The sequence below is a fragment of the Oratosquilla oratoria genome, chromosome 16 (assembly GCF_046742065.1).
Source record: "Oratosquilla oratoria isolate Oo_2021 chromosome 16, ASM4674206v1, whole genome shotgun sequence".
Taxonomy (NCBI): Eukaryota; Metazoa; Arthropoda; class Malacostraca; order Stomatopoda; family Squillidae; genus Oratosquilla; species Oratosquilla oratoria.
This window is the reverse complement of record NC_134792.1, coordinates 59,807,939-59,829,962: the sequence shown is the minus strand read 5'-3', so window position 1 is coordinate 59,829,962 and position 22,024 is coordinate 59,807,939. Positions and strand designations below refer to the sequence as shown.

General features: G+C 39.1%; 1 protein-coding gene across 4 annotated transcripts; it reads left to right on the top strand.

The window, feature by feature from the left end:
* The first annotated feature begins 23 nt into the window (after positions 1-23).
* Nprl3 (GATOR complex protein Nprl3) lies at positions 24-20,439 on the top strand. 4 transcript variants are annotated; one of them, XR_012967224.1, is made up of 13 exons: positions 24-446; positions 2,237-2,349; positions 5,173-5,352; positions 7,255-7,398; positions 7,517-7,608; positions 7,767-7,875; positions 8,010-8,210; positions 13,397-13,494; positions 15,225-15,354; positions 15,592-15,937; positions 16,473-16,635; positions 17,334-17,559; positions 19,624-20,439. XR_012967224.1 is itself a non-coding variant. In XM_076199943.1 (12 exons), the coding sequence occupies exons 1-12, from the start codon at positions 335-337 to the stop codon at positions 17,500-17,502; spliced, it is 1,854 nt and encodes a 617-aa protein (XP_076056058.1). In that variant the 5' UTR covers positions 24-334; the 3' UTR covers positions 17,503-20,439. The 4 variants fall into 4 exon arrangements, 3 of the variants coding, with proteins under 3 accessions (XP_076056058.1, XP_076056057.1, XP_076056059.1); XM_076199943.1 differs by having other exon boundaries at positions 15,595-15,937; positions 17,334-20,439; XM_076199942.1 differs by having other exon boundaries at positions 17,334-20,439.
* The last annotated feature ends 1,585 nt before the right edge of the window (positions 20,440-22,024 follow it).

Sequence of the window (22,024 nt, the reverse complement as noted above, 5' to 3'; positions counted from 1 at the left end):
TAATATGTAGTGGTGAAAATTATTCTGGCATGCATTGTACACAATTAATTTTGTTAACAAAAGACTAAAACTGAGGATCTAAACTGATTCAATCATTTGACATTACGGAGTTGTTTTCACTTGGAATTTGTCACATAAATAATCGTTTTTTATGCTGGACTTGGTATTTCTATTGGGTTGTCCAAATTTCCAATAGACGCTCTATTTTTATCTAGTTAACTAGGATCTTTTAATGAGTTAATTGTTTTATAACAAAATAATCTTTACGACTGATGAGAGAAATAATTTATTTTTGTCATGGAATCGCAAACCAAGTCGCAGATGTAAACAAATAATGGATGTCAGCCCACTTTGTATAATTTTAGTAAAAAATGGTAGTGGAGGAGACAAGCTTCTTTTTAAATACCCGTTTTCCTCAGACGAAAATAAAGAAACAAAAACGAAATGTGAGTGAGTGTTCATTATTGGTAATTAATAGCTTTTCATGTATCACTAAGATGGTATCGGTAAGTACTTTCTTATCTTCGTAAGTATACGGGCAAGGTGAGGCTACCGTAAACATTTTGATATGTCGAACGCAAATTTTAGGTATTGCACAAGAATCGCAGAGTTCTCGTATGTTTATGATACACGACCTAACTATTTTTAGTATCTGCTATACCCAAACTTCCAAAGAATATATCTTAAATTATATGCCTGTGATTGGTCTCTTCTTCAGTATTTAACTATTTTGGCTGCATTTTTTTCAGTTAAGGGTTGATACATATATTCTACAAATAATTAGGATATCCAGACAAATTATGTCATATTTCTTTTAATGACATGGATGAGTAGTCGTAAAGATTGGTCATAAATTAAATATTTTAGATCAACAAATCCATTGCTTCAGAAGTTCAGAGTTCAGGTCTTTTGTAGGAGGCCCACAGGTCAAAAGTACATGAATTGCTACTGCCATCAATGAGGATACATCACTAGGGGTATACTGCCAATGAAATTATGAGGTCATGGTATGTAAACAATGATGGTGGAATGAAGCGGAAAGTTTGTCATTTATCATTATAATATTATTGAAATTAGTGATGTGCTGTGGTGATTTGAATTTTTACCCCACCTCACTGATGCTAAACACGGAAAAATAAATTATTATCAATACTTAAAATAGAAAACATGAATAATAATTCACCACTCGCCAATCAACTTTTACCTTAACTTTGAGCCATTCCATCAAGTGAAATGAGTGTAGCGGAAAGCGTGCCATTTATAATTTTCAAAATTAGTTATGTGCTGCAGTGATTCAAATTGTTATCCCAACTTACTGATATTAAATATGACAATACAAGTTTACTATCACCACTATTAATGCTCCAGGATACATAAAGAATTATTTAAGTTGAGTAACAAAAAAAATTAACTATGACCTGAGTAACAGAGTGGCTTGAGTGACGGAGTGCCCTGAGCATCAGCAGAGCACTTTGGACCCTTATCCCCTAGGTGACTTGCCATGGTCACTGGTTTGACCCATAATTATCTCTGTGAAGAGCACTATTTATCATCTGTAGGGAGTGAGTGAGGAACCATAATATATGGTATTGTAATAGATATTTTTTGTCTTTCATGTTATTTATATATCTTGGACAGTGTCTGTTGTCAGTTCAATTATGTGTCGGGATTGCTATAGTAAGGGGAGATGACTTGAATGTAGTTTGGTTATATTTACTGTCATCTAACTTGGAAGAAATTTCTCTGGTTGACTCCTGGGGAAGTTTGGTGGATTGTAGAATTTGGTGCTCTGTTGAGGAGTATTTGGTTGGTAAGTTGTGTGTGTATATACTTCTGTAAGGATGTGTTGTAGGATGTGGAGAACATGAATACATTAGAGTAGAATAATACACACATACATTTACCAGAAGGACATGCATATATATCCAGTCTCCCCTCTTCCCACACCCACTGAAAACTTAATTGTTGTTCTTCCCATCGCAGCACATTGTGGATGAAATTTTATCTCTGTCCTTCATTACACAAATCAAGTCAAATACTTGACAAAGACAACAAGACACTGCTTCCACAATAGGGCTAAGAAGCCAAAGTTGACCCTCTCCCACTGATTCACTACATAGCAGCTCTCTTTGTCATCCATTCACAACCACTCTCCATTCACTCCTATATTTTGCACACTCTCTCTTGTTTAACAGACATTGCTCTTGTATCCAATGCATTTTTTTTTTTTTCCCAGATGCAAAGAGAAACCCATATGCTTGTACCTTGAACGATGAGTTACGCAGGCGTCCAGTGCAGCACGTATCCTTTGTAACCAAAGATGGGAAGCTGAGAGGATTTAGTGATAAGGTAATGTATTATTTAATTAAATTTTAAATACTAATTGCATATTAATTTCAGTTGTGGCATATTGTTGAAGAGATATGAATTTATTTTGCAGTCCAGATGGTATAGTATTTATAGATGGCATAGTTATAGACATAGAGCTGCCTAGTGTAGGCCTTATGGTCTCTTGCAGTCTCCTTTATTTTTATGTTATTTTTTTTCTAGCTTTACATTTTTTTAGGGTCCTGCAAACTGTAAATTGTGCAATCGTTTAGTTTGTTTTCTGGTGTCTCATTTGTGTGAAATGTGTTACCCTCTCTTAATGGAGAAAAGTTGGAATGATGCATATATTGTGGGACTTGTGATTGTGGTTCCATAGGACAAACATCATCTCATCACCCATCTCCAAAGCTCATGAACACCGAACACCTTCACTTCTCCCAAAATGTTATTGAAACAATTTGCAGTCTCTATTATATTTTATTCTTGTCATGATATTTGTAGTTTTCTTGAAATTACTCTTATATCTATGCTATTTACTTCACTATGTTGATCTTGTAATTTGTCTAAGAGGATGTGAGACTTTAAAAGTTTTGGTGTTTAATACTGCTGCTGTATATTTTAATCTAGGGCAAATCACGTTTTTATTTTATACACACACGCACATACACGAAGGGTTTTTTCCCATTTGCAAAGGAGGTAGCCAAGTCAAAAGGCAAGGACTCATTCTCACTCATTCCATTCCCATCCACCACTCTTTCCTCCCTCTCATCTTAGCTCCTCATGGATAACAGATCTTCCTTGCATCCCACCCACTGCCCTGGGTTAGAAGCAATGCAGCAACATATAGTACATCCACTGCAAGGCTACTTCACTAAATTGGGTGACCCTCCCTACTCCCTCTGTCTCCTCATGCAGAAAAAAGAGAAGACAGGGAAAAATCCCTTCAGGGTGCATCAAAATATCATTCATACATAACCACTCCCTATCACCCCATCCCCCACCCCTTCCCTTGCATCGCAATATCATCTGTACACAGCCATTCTCCACTCACCCCTATCTCCTGCCTACTCCCTTGCACAACAGACATTCTCCTCTTACTCATTGTGCCTTTCACCCCATCCATCCATCTCATCCTCAGTTGTACCCTCAAGTTCACTCCCTCCACCTCTGCCTTTCACATCTCTTGATAATCTTTCTTCACTTATTCTTTCCATGTGTCCAAACCATCCCAATACTCTTTAATTAGCCCTATGTGGCATCTCCTTTTCCACCCCAGCTCTCCTCCTCACCACCTCATTCATCACCCTATCCAACCTTGTAACCTATACCATACTTCTCTGACATTTCATCTAAAATACACACTTTTCCTCTCTGTCTCTCATAAATTTCATGTCTGCCCCATACAGTGCCGTCAGCACAATCACATCTTCATATAGTCTCCTCTGCATCCATTCCCAAATGCCTATTTCTCATGACACTTTATAATCCCCCAATGCATTTACTTGCTTCTCTTAATCTGCAATTTACTTCCTCCACTCCTCCTTTTCCTGCCACATGCAACCGCAAAAACCTAAAGTAATGCACTTCCTCCAACACCTCTCCTTTAAAATTTACTTGTACATCTCATCACCTTACTTTTACTTACATTTACCTTCAACATTCTTTTATTGCATACCCTCCCAAACTCTATCACTGACTTCCTTAATCCCTCCTCTGATCCTGCCATGAGCACAGTGTCATCAGCAAACAACAACTGGCTCACCTCCCACTTTTCCCCATTTTCTTTAACCATCTTCAGTCCCCTGCCCATTACCCTCACCTTTACATCTTGAAGATCAATGGTGACATGAAACATCCCTGTTGCAATCCCACCTTTACCTCAAACCACTTGCTGTCTCCTTTTCCAGTTCTAACAGTCTCTACTACTCTCATAAAAACTCTAGACTGCCCTTAAAAGCCTTCCCCCAGTCCCATATATATATGCAAAATCTCACACAGTGCCTTTCTATCTATCCTGTCATAAGCCTTTTCCAATCCATAAAGGCCCCAAAAAAACATATTTATCTTTTCCTAAAGCTTTCTCACATATCTGCCTCATCAAAAAACTCTGATCCACATAACCCCTACCTTCCCAAAACCCACACTGTTTCTCTCCACATATCCTCTCCAAATCCTCTCAATGGAAACCCTCCCTTATGCCATCCCAACTAAACTCAGCAAACTAATCCCTCTGAATCTACTACACTTACATTTGTCCCCTTTTCCTTTGTAAGGCAGAACTATAGAGGCACTCCTCCAGTCCTCAGGCACTCTACCTTACCTTAGACACACATTAAATAACCTCACTAGCCAGCCCACAATTATTGTACCTCCCTTCTTCAGGCACTCCACATGACACCCATCTAACCCAGGTACTTACCTGCTCTCACCATTGTCAAAACTATTTGCACCTCATTTTTTCATATTTCTCCTCCATTTTCCTCTCCCATCACCATCATTTTCTTAGCACCTCCCACAGCTACCACAAATCCCTCCCTATCCTCCTCCACATTTAACATTTCTAAAATAATCTGCCCATCTTTCCATTACCACCTCCTCTTCTGGTAACATCTGTCCATCTGCACCTTTTACATCTTCTTCTCTGCTTACTTTTCTGTCATCATCTCAGTGACCACATAATGAAAAGATACTTTATGTTTGTATGTTTCACCCCATGATTTTACTAATATTCATATCAGGTGACAAGGTATTTATGACCAACACCATCTTTCTCTTCTTTTGCTTTTGTAACCTATTAATTTCCCACTCATGATTCATGTATAATTTCTATTATTTTATTTTTAGGATACATCACATCTTTTCGGCGTTAAGTCAGAATTGTGTGGAAGCAAGTTTGAGCTTAAGGTGAATGATGTTCGCTTTGTTGGACATCCTATGCTTCTTCACCAGCCACAAGCAACAAAAAGACAAAATGAAAAGCACAAGTCATCAATTATTCTCTTTAATATTGTATTTGCTCTCAAGGTGAGTTACTGGCCATATCATCACTTTGATTACAATGGTAGTAATGTGTGTCTGTGTGCGACATTTTAAAGCTGTCCATTCATATCCTCCATCACTGCCATAAGATCATGAGTAATCTTTAGATTATCTTACAAATGTATTCATAGGGATGTTCTGGCTTGGTTTTGGCTTAGCTAGATTAGCTAGGTTTCTGTTGTGTGGGCTTTATTGGAAGGATGTTATTTACTTTGCATTCTTGGACAGAAGCTGATCAGTTTAACAAGATTAGTAAGTTCACCCCACTGGCCAAGAAAGTTAGGGTGTTGTTACTTGCAGTGGAGGTCTAGGGGATGGCGGTTCGAACCCTGCCACCGGTGAAGTTGAACCAAGGGCATGGTTGATTAAATTCCATGCTACAAACTCCTCTGTAAAGTGCACCATCCCAGCCTCCCAATAGGAAGAATTTTGTGACGTTAAACCATCACCATCATCATCATCATCATCATCATCATCATCACCCCAAGAATGCAACTAACTTGATGCCTTGAGATAATTATCTCATGAAAGAAGAGAGAAGACATGATTTTGATATTTAGATCATTAAAAGGAACAGACAGTACTGACAAAGAACATCTCATGAGTTGGGATGAGGTTCTCGAGTAGTTTAATCATTTCACATATACTTCCTACTGTTCCTTTTACGCTCTTTTTTCTACCTGACTCACCTATGTGGATTCTTTGCTTCCATCCAATATATATATATATATATATATATATATATATATATATATATATATATATATATATCCACTATAAAGTAATGTCGTAATCTAACAGAATTAAAGAACATAAAAATTCTGTTAGATATGGTCAATTGAATTCCGTGGTATTTCAGCACATTGCCAATAAAAATCACCGCATGAATTGGGAAGATGCTGAAATAATCTATAGATCAACATGTAGCTTTAAAAGGAAAATAATTGAGTCTTCCCTAATAAATTTTTTACCTAATTTGAATATATCAAATGGCCAGTGGTCACCTGACTGCATCACTACCTCAGCAGTCAGCCACGCGCTACCTCATGTACTCCAAGGTCACAAAACCCCACGCGACCTGCGGAGCATCGGTCATGTAACCTGAGCTTGTTCCTTTCCTCACCTCACATTTTTGTATATAAGCATATGCCTTCCACTATGTATTCATTCTGCTGAAGAGGGTCACAGTTAGTGATCGAAATATACAGAACGTTCGACAATAGTGTCTTCTTTTCTCCGACTGTGGGATAAAAAGTTTATATATATATATATATATATATATATATATATATATATATATAATATACACATATATATATACATATATATATATATATATATATATATATATATTCTCTCTCTTTTTTTTCAATACCTACCACTCTCCTCTACCTACCTCTCCCCTCTAACCCAAGCACTGAGTAGGGACAAGGATGACCTTTTGTCCATAAGGAGATAAAAAAAAAAGGGGGGGGACAACAAATGGATGTGGGATAGGTGAAGGGTGGTTGTGCCTTGTTGGGACAGATGTATGTGTATGTATACCATTACTTGTAAAGTGAGGGAGTTAGGCACTGAAAAAGACATCCTCACCCCTTGAAAGGGGTAAAGGTGTGTATGTATGTAATGGTTTAGTTAATTTCAAATTGTGTTACTGCCTCTAACCCAGGGCAGTGGACAAGATGCCAGGATGACCTGTCATCCAGGAGGTGCCAAGATAAGAGGGAGGGTAGAGGGTGGAGGGGAGTGGAGTGTATTAGGGATGGAATGGGTGGGAATGGTGTTTATGCCTTTTTCTTTTTGGCTACCTCCCTTGTAAGGGGGAAAAAGCCTTTGGTATATGTATGTTACAATTTGTTGTGAATGCACTTTTTTCTTTTGTATCAGGCAACGTTAAGTCACGATATTGTTGACTGCTACCATGACCTCAGTCACCGATTGGGTATTGCATTACGTCATGAAGATCAAAGAAGTCACTTCTTGTCAAAAGAAACCAAAATAATGCTGGCTGCTCATGATGAGGCACCTATGGTATATTATTTTGTTTTTGTTTTAACTATCTCAGATTCATTGATTATTGTTCTGTTTAATGGTACATGCCAATGAAAGAAAAATGATTAAGAATTATTAATGATCATTTCTTTTTTAGACATCACATGCAGCTGACGACAAAACTTCCCCATATCAACTCATATTAGAAAGAAATGTTTTAGCTAAACAATTAAGAGATGTTTATGAAGAGTAAGCAGATTATTTTTATTTACTTTATTATTTTGTTGTTGTTAGTTTGTTACATTATGAAATATGCTGGTATGAGATATAATAATATCTTTTATACTTATGCTCCACATTTTAGATGGTTGTGGTTATACAATTTTTTGCCTTTTTTATATTGGCAGTTTATGTACAACTGGTATAGTTCAGCTTAGATTAAATAACTGGACAGAAGTTAGTTTTTGTCTACCACAAAAGGTTCACCACAGTCTTCAGACAGGAAGGCCACTGAATGTAAGTATATCCAGTTTGATCTGATTATTTTTCTAACAAATACTTGTTTCTTGATTTTGTATTTGGCGACAAGCTCATAATTCATACTATCTATGTTTTGTTCATTGTCAATGCTAATACTTGTTTCTTGCCAGTGTGAAAGTTTACTGGCCAGTCTTCATGCTCTGAAGCCGTACCATACAATGCTCCTACTAGTCAACCGCTGTGATCTGCTGCGGTCTTTGGCAGCTGATGCCTCACCTGCATTGAGGCGTTTGCTTCACATTGAATCCCCCCTAAAACCATTTTATACATTGGCAGCAGATGCAGATCTCACATTGCTACAAGTCTTCATGGTAAAGTACATATGGGTTCTTGATAGATACTGTGTTTGCTCATATTTCTGCCAATAGCTATTTTAACTCAAATGATGTACCATATAGGTTTTGTTCTAGATTATACCAGATGAATTCATTGAGCTGAAGTGCACCCTTTCAGAGTAAAGGGGTTAAGTATGAGTATATTTTGACTAACCAATTTAATCCAGTGACATATATTTAAGATTTGTTTTATCTAAGACTAGACAATTTTGCTCATGCAAAGAATGACCCTTGGAGTGAGAACTTTATGTTTATAATTTTTTTATGAAATGAGAGATACTGTTGTTGAGTAGATGTTTATGTGAGTTGTGAAATCTTGATATAGGTAGTACTTGAATTACAATGGATTATAGTGGAGAAAGTATCTCATAGATCTTTGGGCCCATAGGAAAGCTGAATGAGAAAAAGAAGTAATGTGTTACAGCATATCACATATGACTTTATTTAACAACCTTAAAGCTTTAGATTATATAGCATGTGATCCTTTCAATGAGAAGTTTGCATCATCTGACCATGCAACTGGGAAAGTTTTTTCTCCATCTTGTGATTGAGCCAGCATTTGAAGCCCATTATTTATTATCCAGTTTGTAGTCAATGTGAAAATAATTTCAAATGCTATCAGTTCTTTAAGCCTTGTAGATTACTATAGGAAAAAAAAATTGATCAACTTTTCTAGCATTTATTTACGAATGTGTTCAGAGAAGAGAGCAATGGAAATTTGGATCATTATCTGGTGGAAGGGAAATTGAAAGTGGAGGTCAAGCTAAGAAAGAAGAAAAGTGAAGGAAGTAGAGAGTTTCTGAAAGTAAATCAAGTTGAACAAAAAGGAGAAAGAAAGAATATTATGCAAAGCTAAAAGAGGTATGGGATGTAGAGATGGAAAGGAATAATGGGAGTACAGGAGGATTGGGTATGTTTCAAGGGAGTGCTAAAGTAGCCTACTCAGACAATGTATGGGAGAAGGAAAATGGGAAGAAACAGAAGAAGAGGAAGCAAAAGATGAGATGAAGAGGTGAGGGTGGGGGTGGTGGCAGAAAAGAGGCATGAAAAGAAGAAATGATGAATCATGAAAACTGTAAAGTGTGGAAAGAAAATGCAAGGTGAGGGAAGCCAAGAGGAAAATGGAAGTGAGGTGGTGGAGGTGTTTGATCGAGAAGTTTGGAAAGAATAGAAAACATGTTGGAAGGAAGTGAAAAGAGTGCAGAGAGGTGATATAGGCAGAGAGGATAGGGTGCAAATGGGTTGATGTTAATGGAAGTGAAGGTGGTGAGTGGAAGATGGGCAGAGTGTTTCAAGACATTTTTGAATATGGAGGAGGATAGAAATAAAAGAGAAATAGAAATAATGACAATGATAATAAGGCTGTATGATAATTTTAATTAGTTGTTATTGTTACTATTATTATTGGAAGGAAATTAACAAGAAGGGGAGGCAAATCAAGTACAAGAAAAGGTAAAAGATGCAAATGGAGAGATGATAATGGAAGAGATGGCAGTAAGAGGAAGATTGGCATAGTATTTTAGGGAGTTGCTAAATGAGGAAGAATATAGGAAGGGAAAGCACTAAGAAAATGACAGTGATGAATGAGAAAAAAAGAGGAGAAATAAGAAAAGATGAGGTGAAAGCAGTTATTAAAATGATGAAAGCAGGGAAGGCACCTGGATTAGATGGATGTCATGTGGAGTATCTTAAAAAGGGCGGTACAGTGATGGTGGACTGGCTGGTGAGGTTGTTTAATGTTTGTCTAAAAGAGGATAGAGTGCCTGAGGACTGGACTGGAGGCCTGTCTAGTTCCTCTTAACAAGGGAAAAGGGGACAAGTATGAGTGTAGTAGTTTCAGAGAGATCAATTTGTTGAGTGTAGTTGGGAAGGCTTATGGGGGGATTTGATTGAGAGGATTAGGAGAGGAACAGAAGGAGTAATTGATGAAGAACAGTGTGGGTTTAGGACAGGTAGGGGCTGTGTGGATAAAATTTTTGTGGTAAGGCAGATATGTGAGAAAGCTTTAAGAAAAGGTAAGTATATTTTTGGGCCTTTATGGATTTGGAAAAGTCCTATGACAGAATAAACAGGAAGGCATTGTGAGATATTGCAGATATATGGGATAGGAGGAAAGTAGTTAAAAGCAGTCAAGAGTTTTAAGAGATTAGTAGATCCTGTGTTAGAATTAGAAATGGAGAGAGTGAGTGGTTTGAGGTACAGGTGGAACTTCACCAGGGATATGTCATGTCGCCATGGCTGTTTGATTTATACATGGATGGGGTGGTGTGAGAGGTAAATGCAAAGGTAGTGGGTCAGGGATTGGAGATGGTTAAAGAAAACGGAGATAAATGGAAGATAAGCCAGTTGTTGTTTGCTGATAATACTGTGCTTGTGGCAGGGTCAGAGGAGGGATTAAGGAAGTTATTGACAGAGTTTGGGAAGGAATGTGAAAAAAGGAAGTTGAAGATAAATGTGGGTAAAAGTAAGGTGATGAGATGTACAAGGGGAGAAGATGGCAGCAAATTGGAAGTGAGTATTAAGGGAGAGAGACTGGAGGAAGTGGATAGCTTTAGATACTTAGGGGCAAATGTGGCGGGAAAGGGAGGAGTGGAGGTAGAATGTAGATTGAGAGAAGCAAGTAAATACCTTGGGGGATTTAAAAATGTAATGAGAAAAAGACATTTGGCAATGGAAACTAAGAGTAGATTGTATGAAGGCGTGATTGTGCTGACAGCACTGTATGGGGCTGAAACATGGAACATAAGAGAGGAAGAGTTTAAATGTGTTGAGATGAAATGCCTGAGAAGTATGGTAGGATTACTAGGCTGGATAGAGTGAGAAATGAGGAGGTGAAGAGGAGAGCAGGGTTGGAAAGGGAGTTGGGAGATGGGGTTGATGAAAGAGTATTGGGATGGTTTGGACACATGGAAAGAATGAGTGAAGAAAGATTAGTAAAAGAAGTGGAGAGAGTGAACATGAGGGGACAACCAAGGATGAGATGGATGGATAGGGTAAAAGGGGCCTTAGGAAAGAGGGGAATGTCTGTTGAGGAAGTAAGGGAGAAAACAGAGGATAGGGATGAATGGAGAATATGTACGGATGATGCTGTGATGCAATTGGGGGAGTGGATGGGGGATGAGGGAGTATATGTGAATGGTATTTTGATGCAGCTAGAATGGATTTCTCCCCGTCCTCTCTTTTTCTACACAAGGGGGGAAGGAGAGAGGGGGTCACTGATTAAACGAAGAGGCCTTGCTATGGCTGTGCTATGTCTTGCTGCATTGCTTGTGACCCAGGGCAGTGGGCAAGATGCAGGGATGACCCATCATCCAGAAGGAGTCAAGAAAAGATGGAGGGAGGGGTGGTGAATGGGAGTGGAGTAGATGGGGATGAAATAGGTGTGAGTGAATTTATGCCTTTGACTTTGGCTACCTCCCTTATAAGAGGGAAAAAAACACTGATATATCTATGTATATATGTATTACCATTATATTTATCATTATTATTATTATTATTATTATCATCATCATTATTATTAACTATTATTATTATTGTTGTTGTTATCATTATTGCTGTTGTGGTTGCCATGATTTTCACTGAATACAAAAGTAGCGAATACCCTGTCTGAGCTATTGGCTGCATGCTATTGTACAGTAAAAATCTGCTCTGTAGCATGCAGCTGATACTTTAGGGTCTATATGGGGTGCCCCTATGGACCAGAGTCACACATCATTTTGTTTGTGTTATAGGAAATATCTACTCATAGAGAAATGATACTACTTTATTATACTTCAACTGTCCCTCCATTATGTAGTCCCACAACTCTTAATACTGTCCTGTACCATTTTCCTGAATGTATATTTCCATTTTTGCCTACCCCTTTAGTAGGGGAGGAAAGAATACTGCCACCAAGTTTTCCCCCTCAGATTGTAAAAGGCAACTAAAACAGGATAGAGGATGGGACTAGGCATCCTGCTCTATGTAGCTCTAAAGGGTAAATTCCTACAAGAAGTCAAGGCATAAGAAGTTCTGGGAGGAATTTTCTTAAGGTTTGGGTCTTTTAATATGTGTGGATGTGGTACAGGTAAGAGTTTAAGGGAAGAGATAGGTAGTATGTGAATGGATGCAAAGGGGAGATTGTATGGATGTGTGGGCTGCTTCTTTGTGAATGATGTTTTGACACAACCTGAAAGGATTTCTCCCCATCTTCTCTTTTTCTGAGTGAAGGGACAGAGTGGGAGGGGGCGCTGATTAATTAAAGCAGCCTTGCTGTGGATGTGCTGTGCCTTGCTAATATTGCTTCTGACCCAGGGCAGTGGGTGGGACACTGGAATGACCCATCATCCAAAAGGAGCTAAGATGAGAGAGAGGAAAGGGTGATGGATGTGAATGGAATAAGTGGGAGTAGGTGCGTCCCTTTGACTTGGCTACTTCTCTTATAATGGGGAAGAACCTGTTGGTATATAGATAGAAAAATAGTAATTGGCACCCCCCATAGTCGCAAGGAACAGTCCTCAGCCCTTCCCATAGATCTGTCTGGGAAGAATTAACTGTTTGCATGGAGGAGAGGTAGTCATAGTTTGATAAAGAGAGATCTTGGGTGTGATCTGGAAACTGTGTGGCAGTTTCTTAGGGCTGCATTCCAAGATGAAAGTAGGGGTGTTGATGGAAACTGAAAACAGGCAGCAGGGAGGGGTTTCACAGAAGCACCACAAACAGGTATCCATTGTTGGTCCTGCCATAAGGTAACTCACTGTGTCAAAGGGATTGTTGGTTCTTTAAGCCTTTGGCATTTCTGTTGGGTTATGTTTATTCTGGCTACCATTAAGTGATATTGTTCATCTGTGGAAAACCTATGTAAACAACAAAGGGTTAAGCCATTCTCAGTTAACCCTTTGGTATCTGTATTAAAATTTACATTTCTTGTAGCTTTTGCCAGGCAATTTTGTTTAGCTGAGAGAAGAAACCACAAACATAAAAGGGGTACATGTAAAAATCAATGATGTCATGATGTCTATAACGACCATGTAAAATGCATTGAGGGAACTTAGTATTTAAACAGTTAAAATTTTGTAAATTTCCTTTTAGAAATTTTAGTGTTGTCATATGTACATATGGACTCTTAAGTTGAAAATTTTTCATGAAGTAGATTTTATTTTATTTATTTTTTCTTTGATCAGCTTGTAGGTCACTTGGTTTACTGGGGTAAAGCTATGGTCATCTATCCCTTGTGTAGCACCAGCGTCTATGTTCTGTCGCCTCAAGCAACAACAGTTCTGTGAGTAATTACAGCAAATACAAAGTAAAATTATATTACACTTAAGAGAGATATGTTTCCCTTTTTTTTTTTTAATTAGTCTACAGGGATGGGAGGTCTCCTCTTTTTCTGAATTTTTCTTTGCCCATCATTTTAAAAAAAGTTCTAAAAAAAGGAGGGATGGCAGACCATGACATTGGAAAATTTTAAACAATAAAGATAGTTGACCCACAAGGTTCATTTGACCATTCAATTACTCTCTATTAAAGGACAGTGAGATAGTAAGTTGAGTAAGGAGGCGACCCTATTGCATGTTTATGTATTCAGTTGTAATCTCTATTTTATACAGGATGAATATTGTCAGTGATACATTATGTTCTTTCTCATTGATCAAAGGTCTTAGACATTTTCATACACTGCTGAAATGCTCTAAAATGTTAGCACTCCAGCAGTATTTTATTAGCTGTACAATTAATCTCTTCTACAATAACATTTCAGTTGTGTGCATTTGTATTAACTTAGTTGTATTTACCAAGTTGAGCTTTATAAGATTGAGTCATTTTTGTAGTATTCTGTCAGTTGTATTTACCAAGTTCAGCTTTATAAGATTGAGTCATTTCTGTAGTATTCTGTCCTTTTGTTGGTTCAACTCAGTCACTTGTTTTGAATTTCACAAGTACTCGAGTCATAATTCACACCTTTGGAGATTTGCATGTGCCTGTGTGTGTGTATGCTCATCTTTTTATGTGCATTTACCTATTTGTTGTATTCAAGATAAGAGTTATGTTTATAGTATCTTGTCTCTGTGTCCCCAATGGTTGATCCTGACCTTAGATTCTGCTTTATACAAACTGTTGTACATGTACAAACCATTATAAGCTATGTAAACTCCCATTGTTCAAATTATTCATACAAACTATTCCATGATTCAGTAGTCAAATATAGAAAATGCATTTTTTTTAATGTCTGTCAAATGTCTACACCTTTGTTTCCACCCATTTCCAAAATCTTGCATTTCTTTACACTGAAATTCATTGTGAGTTTGAGTGTGTTGGTGTATATATGCAGTGTATATAGGACCAGTGGTGGGCCAATCAAACAATCCATTGCCCATGACTTCCAGGTAATTGGCAATGGCCATCAGATAGGCCCTTATTTCACTCAAGTAGGAAATGTGTTAATTATCAGGAGAGGTAATGTGGGGGAGAGTAGGATGAGATATGTAGGGCAGTTTGATTCTGTGGCTAGGCCTATTCTGTGTTGGTACTGTCATGGAGCTGGATGATGGCCTAAACACAAGAATGCTATTGTGGTTGTAGAATGTCTGTCAAGCAGGGAAGAGAGAGAGCAAGAGATAGGTGTGAGTATATTGGTTATAGATTCTGGAGCAGATGGGAGGGGAGGGTTACCATGAACTGAAGTTGTGGGGTTAAACCAACTTCAGCGGTTAGACTGCTGTGGAGGTACAGCACTGTCTTGCTACATTGCTTGTGACCCAGGCAGTGGGCAGGGATGGACCTTTATCCAGAGGGAGCTAATATAAAGGATAACAAAAGGGTGTTCCTGCATTGCAAGTGATGTGGCAGGAGATTGGGATGGCATTTCATTCACTAGGAGTGGTTCTAAATAAATCTTATTTGTATAGGAACCAGGTATGCACTTTGAACTGGCCACTTCTTTTATGAGGGAAAGAAGGCCTTTGGTAAATTTATGTATTTACATATAATTTATTCTAATTTCTTGATTTGCAGAAATAGTAAAATAGCAGAAAGTTATAGTGAAGACTTTCCAGGGTGTTCTCTTCATGAAGCTCTCTATGATTTCTCTCTTCCTACTTCCTTGAGTGACCAGCACAACTTCATATCAACTCCACAACAACAGGTATGCAACTCGTGAAAGCCGTATTAAGGGAGGATGAACAAATATAGATGTTTTGTTTACTGAAAATATAAACACTACTATATATTTATTCATTATGTTAAAGGATAGGGATGCAAAGGTAGGCAGTGAACACAATGAGCGAGTAAAAGAGTATTTTGGGTATGGATTGAAATGGAGTCTAATTGACATGTTTACTACAAGGATTATGGTGACATTTCTTCATATTTATTTTGGCAGCAGCAACAGGTTCCTAAAGTCTTGTGGCTACTGAAGCATGGACTTCTTCAGCAACTTCATATATATGTATATCTCATGCCTCAAGACAAACCAACTGATGGAATGCCATCAAGAATCACCAGTAGTCAAGGGATTCTTAACCACATTAGCACAAGTACCAGTCAATCGCCTCAACATATAGGAGGAATGGGTCAACCTGCAGAGGCAGGTTCATCACCCAGCACAAATAGCATCAGCCACACCTTACATTCGACCTCTGTTGCAACTTCATCAGAGAGCAGTACACTCCACTTAGATTCGGGCATCCACTTGAGTCATCCACCCAGTGAAAGTGATCTAGGTTCTGGTAAGAGCATTAACCAATTAGCTTTGACCATCTCTCTAGTTAATGTTGGTCTTATCTTTGTACAGAAGTCATTGGCTTTAAATGATCAGTTAAGGGGTGGTATTTTATGTTCTATATGTGTGTGTGTTTTTACCTATCTGTATACCATACAGAGAGGTAGCCAAGTAGTCAAAAGGCAAGTACCCAATCCCACCCATTGCACTCCCATCCACCACCCGTTCCTCCCTCTCATCTTAGCTCCTCATGGATGACAGGTCATCCATGTATTCTGCCCACTGCCCTGGGTCAGAAGCAATGCAGCAATACACACCACATCTGCAGCAAGGCCACTTTAATTAATCAGTGACCCCCCCTTCTCCATCCCCTTTGGCTGTGTCCAAATATTCATACATAACCAATCCCTTCCCATCCACTCCTTGCATCACAGTATCATCTATACACAGGAATTCTCCCCTCACCCCCATCTCCTGCCTTCTCCTTTCCTTGCTCAACAGACATTCCTCTCTTGTCATTAAAAAGACACATTCCTTTGCAGTGTGTAGTGATGAAAGAAGTCCAAGTCCAGTGGTGGGAGTAGCAGCTGTTGCAGAAGAATCAGTGAAACAGATGCTGGATGAGCACTTGTCACCTTCAGAGAAGGAAATGGTCATGAAAGTACCTGCATCTCACAATGCAGAGGACCTAAAGTTATTTGCCAGGTTAGTGCACTGAAGAATGAAGCCTACATTCCATCGTCTTCTCTCTCACATGTAATGTGGTGGGGACTGATGATGAGTATTTGCATGAGGGGGTCTTGCAAAAAAATTGAGGTATGCAGACCCCATCAGAGTGAGTCCAAGGTCTCGCTTTATCAACTTTGTGTTTTCTTCACCTTGAAGCACATACCTTCCCAAAGTCTGCTACTAGCTGCATCAGCAAACATAAACTGGCTTACCTCCCACTTCTTTCCTTTTTCACTCACTGTATCCAAATCCCTGCCCCTCACCCTCTCATTTACCTTCCATGCTACCCCAAAATTATTGCCTTCATAAAATGTGTAGTTAGTACTCTATATAGGGTAATGGAATCTCAAATTAGATACTTAAGAAATACAAACCAACTGTGAGACAAAATTCAGAATCTAATAATGTGTTCACTGGAGGAAGGGATAATACTTCAAGACTAGAGAACTAACATAGTTCCAATTTATAAAAAGGAAGTGAAAAGAAACTAATGAATTACATATCAGTGTCCCTGATCAGTATAACAAAATTTTGAGAGTGATAAAAAAAAAAAAATTAAATGCCTAGAAGCAGTAACCAGTTTGGTTTTAGAACTAGAAAGTCATGCATATCAAACCTGCTAAGCTTTAACTATTCATTCAGTTACTGAATCAAATTTTCTTTGGACATTTCAGAATATGCCCATACTTGAGAGGTCAGCATCACCTAGAAGAAATCATGTATCGAGCAAACCTATGGAGGTCAGAGCTTCTGCAGATCCTTGACAAGTTCCATGAAGTTCTTATCACATGTCAGCTCCCAGACAACACCCTTACTCCAGCCTGTTTAGCCTCTTCTATTTAAAATATTGTCAAATATGCTAGTCAGATATTGCCATAATTTAGGCAAGGTCATACTCCGGTTAGTATGTCAAAGTCAAGAATATAGTTTCAAAAAAGGAAAGATATTGTTACATGAAGTAACATAATTGTTTAAAAAAATTTACTATGTATATATGTAATTACAAATTTTTATATGTGTACATACATATATAGTTTGGGAGTGTGGGAAGGTATGTGATAGGAAAAAGTTGAAGGTAAATGTGGGTAAAATTAAGGTGATGAGATCTGCAAGGGGAGAGGATGCCTGCAAGTTGGAGGTAAGTCTTAAAGGAGAGAGGCTGGGGTCACATATGACAGGGAATGAAGGACTAGGGGTGGAGGTAAATTGTAGATTGAGAGAAGCAACTTAATGTCTCGGGGGATTAAAAATGATTACGAGAAATAAGCATCTGTGAATGGATGCAAAGAGAAGATTCTATGAAGGGGTGATTGTGCTGATGACACTGTATGGGACAGAGTTTGAGAGAGGCAGAAAGGAGAAGTTTAAATGGGTTTGAGATGAAGTGTCTGAGAAGTATGGTAAGTTTTACAAGGTTGGATGGGGTGAGAAATAAGAAGGTGAGAAGGAGAGCTGGGGTTGATGAAAGAGTTTTGGGATAGTTTGGACATATGGGAAGAATGAGTTAAGAATGATTAGCAAAAGAGATGTGGAAGGCAGAGGTGGATGGAGTGAACTTGAGGGGATGACCAAGGATGAGATGGATGGATGGAATGACAGGGGCTTTGAGCAAGAGGAGAATATCTGTTGAGCAAAGAAGGGAGAAGGCAGGAGATAGGGATGAGTGGAAAATGGCTCTGTATGAATAATGCAAGGAAGGGAGGAGGTGGGGGATGGGGGGGGGGAATAGGGTTGTGTGTGGGTGATGTTCTGACAGCCAAAGGGGATTTCTCTCCGTCTTCTCACGAGGGGATGGCGAGAAGTGGTGTCACCAATTAAGTGAAGCAGCCTTGCTGTTGATGCACTCTGTATTGCTGCATTGCTTCAGACCCAGGTTTTTTCCCCCTTATAAGGGAGGTTGCCAAGTCAATATATGTATGTGTGTGTGTGTATATATATATAATATATATATATATATATGTGTGTGTGTGTATGTATATTAATAAAAAATGTTGCCTTGAATTTCATTGACTGGAAATCTCCAGCCACACACTGTGTTAGTGGTCCTCACAGTTCCATAGAACTTGGTGGGAAGAATCTTTGGATTGATGTCTGCATTATATGGGATTGTTTCTCTGTCAGTGTCTGAAAGTAGTAGGAACTGGAAAGCAGTTGCAGTTTATCAGCTCTTTTCACGTGAAAAGGTGGAGGAAATACTGAGAGAGATCATGGCTCTCGGGTAATTGGCAACAGCCAGCATACTGGCCCATGAGTCTGTCAAAGAACACATATTGTGTTCTTGCCTAGGTATGGCTAGGGTGGGACCATGTGAGATGTCTGCATGTAGAGCAGTTTGTTTCTGTAGTCAGATCTGTTATTTGTAGGTATTGCCTTGTGCTGGGTGGTGACCTGAATGTAGCTGTGATAGTTTCATTCTTGTTTCTCGTGGCAGAGATTTTTTGTTGTTGTTGTTGTCGTTCTCTGGACTGTCTGTCCGAGCAGTCTCGTCTCCCCAAGGAATGCCACGGCTGGAACGGGGTTTTCCCACAAATCCTTTATGGAGTGCACGTTGTGTTGTTTGCGTACGTGATTGTGTATAATGCAGTCTTCCATGATGTGCTGAATAGTATGGGTTGAAGTGTTACATCCTGGGCATTTGTCCACAGTGCAGTCATCCAGTCTCTTCTGGTAGCTTAGAAGGGTTGGGAGTTTGATAGTTGGTCTTGGAGTATGCCCTTTGTGATTTAAGTGTGAATGAATGTTGTGGAGGGCTGGTTGTTAAAGGTCATTGAGCTGCGTACTCTCTCTCTATCTCTCTCTCTTTCTCTCTTTTTTTGTGCCATTCAGTTGGTTGTGCTTGTTTGATTGATGTATTTCTATTGGGAGGACTTTGTTTTTCTACTTAGATGTTCTGTAGGGGTGGTTTTGGTGCATATTATTCTCATTGTTTTATTATATATGATTAATAAGATGTCTGTTTTCCAGATTGTTGGGAACTATGCTGTAGGAGCATAGTCAAGTGTTGTTATCAAGAGGTCTTCATAAAACCTCTGCTGACCAAAGCCTGTGTTTGCTATTGTTTGGTATATTTATTTTCTTGTTGATTTTCTTTGTTCAAATGTGGAATTATTTGAATATTGGGTAAATTTTTCTCATAAGAAATAATGTTAATGGTATGAATCTGCCAAAAGAAAAAAAAATTACATATACCAAAGGTTTTTCCCCCTTACAAGGGAGGTAGCCAAAAAACAAAGGCATAAAATCCACTCCCACCCATTCCATCCCCATAAACTCCACTCCTATCCACCCCCCTCCTTCCCTCTTATCTTGGCTCCTCCTGGATGACAAGTCATCACTGCATCTTAGCCACTGCCCTGGGTCAGAAGCAGCGTCGCAAGACACAGCACATCCACAGCAAGGCCACTTCATTAAATTGGCAACCCCCTTCTCCATCCCCTCATGCAGAAATGGAGAAGACAGGGAGAAATCCCTATGGGATGTGTCTTTTTATTTTTCACACATACTCCCTCACCCCTCATCCCCCATCCACTCCCTTTCATGCATCACAGCATCATCCTTACACAACCATTCTCCATTCACCCCTATCTTCTGTTTTCTCCCTTCCTCAACAGACATTCCCCTCTTTCCCAATGCCCCTTTTACCCGATACATCTATCTCATCCTTGGTCACCCCCTCATGTTCACTACCTCCACCTCTGCCTTCCACACCTCTTTTACTAATCTTTCTTCACTCATTCTTTCCAGGTGTCCAAACCATCCCAATATTCTATCATCAACTCCTTTTCCAACCCCACTGTCCTCTTCACCTCCTCGTTTCTCTCTCTATCCAACCTAGTAATCCCTACCATACTTCTCAGGCATTTCATCTCAAACACAATTACACTCTTCCTCTCTCATGTTCCATGTTTCTGCCCCATACAGTGCTGTTGGCACAATCACCCCTTCATACAATCTCCTCTTAGCATTCATTCCCAAATGTCTATTTCTCGTTACATTTTTTAATCCCCCCAAGGCATTTACTTGCTTCTCTCAGTCTACATTCTACCTCCACCTCTGCTCACTTTCCTGCCACATTCGCACCCAAGTATATAAAACTATCCACTTCCTCCATTCTCTTTCCCTTAATACGCACTTCCAATTTGCTGCCATCCTCTCCCCTTGTACATCTGATCACCTTACTTTTACCCACATTTATCTTCAACCTCTTTTTGCACACCTTCCCAAACTCCATCACTAACTTCCTTAATACCTCCTCTGATCCTGCTATAAGTGCATTGTCATCAGCAAACAACAACTGGGTTATCTCTTTATTTTTCTCCATTTTCTTTAACCATCTTCAATCCCTTACCCATTACCCTTGCTTACCTCCTGTACAGCCCCATTCATGTATAAATTGAACAGCCATGGCAACATGACACACCCTTGGTGAAGTCCCACCTTTATCTCAAACCACTCACTCTCTCCATTTCTAATTCTAACACAGGCTTTTCTACTCATGTAAAAACTCTTGACTGCTCTTAACAGCTTTCCTCCTATCCCATATATCTGCAATACTTCCCACAGTGCATTCCTGTCTACCCTGTCATAAGACTTTTCCAAATCAATAAAGGCCCAAAAAACATCCTTGCCTTTTCCTAAAGCTATCTCACATATCTGCCTTACAACAAAAATCTGATCCACCCAACCCCTACATGTCCTAAACCCACACTATTCCTCACTAATTACTCCCTCTGCTCCTCTCCTAATCCTTTCAATCAAGACCCATAAACCTTCCCAGGTACACTAAAAAAACTGATCACTCTGAAACTACTACACTCATGCTTATCCCCTATTTCCTTGTAAAGCGGAAATATACAGGTACACCTCCAGTCTTCCAGCATTCTACCTCTTTTAGACAAACATTAAACAACCTCACCAGATAGTCCACTATCACTGTACTTCCCATTTTTAGACACTCTTCATGACACCCATCTAACCCAGATGCCTTACCTGCTATACTATTTTGTAAATATTTTGTAAACCCATAAGGAGCTAAGATGAAAGGGTGGTGGATGAGAGTGAAATTAATAGGAGTGGGTATGTGACTTGGCTACCTCCCTTATAAGGGGGAAAAAGCCCTTGGTATATAGATAGATAAGGCACCTGGGTTAGATAGGTTTCATACGGAGGGTATGAAGAAGGGAGATACAGTAATAGTGGACTGGCTAATGAGGTTTATTGTGTGTCTAAGGGAGGGTAGAGTGTCCGATGACTGGAGGAGTGCCTGTATAGTTCCAGAGGGATTAGTTTGATGAGTGTAGTTGGGAAGGCTTATGGAAGGGATTTAATTGAGAGAATTAGGATAGGAACGGGGAATAATTGGTTA

Excerpts from the sequence above, each read along its gene's own strand:
- Nprl3 (XM_076199942.1), top strand. The coding sequence starts at position 335 with ATGGATGTCAGCCCACTTTGTATAATTTTAGTAAAAAATGGTAGTGGA. Across the intron at positions 7,609-7,766 it reads TTAAGAGATGTTTATGAAGA|TTTATGTACAACTGGTATAG; the intron begins GTAAGCAGATTA and ends TTATATTGGCAG. Across the intron at positions 15,355-15,591 it reads TATCAACTCCACAACAACAG|CAGCAACAGGTTCCTAAAGT; the intron begins GTATGCAACTCG and ends TTATTTTGGCAG.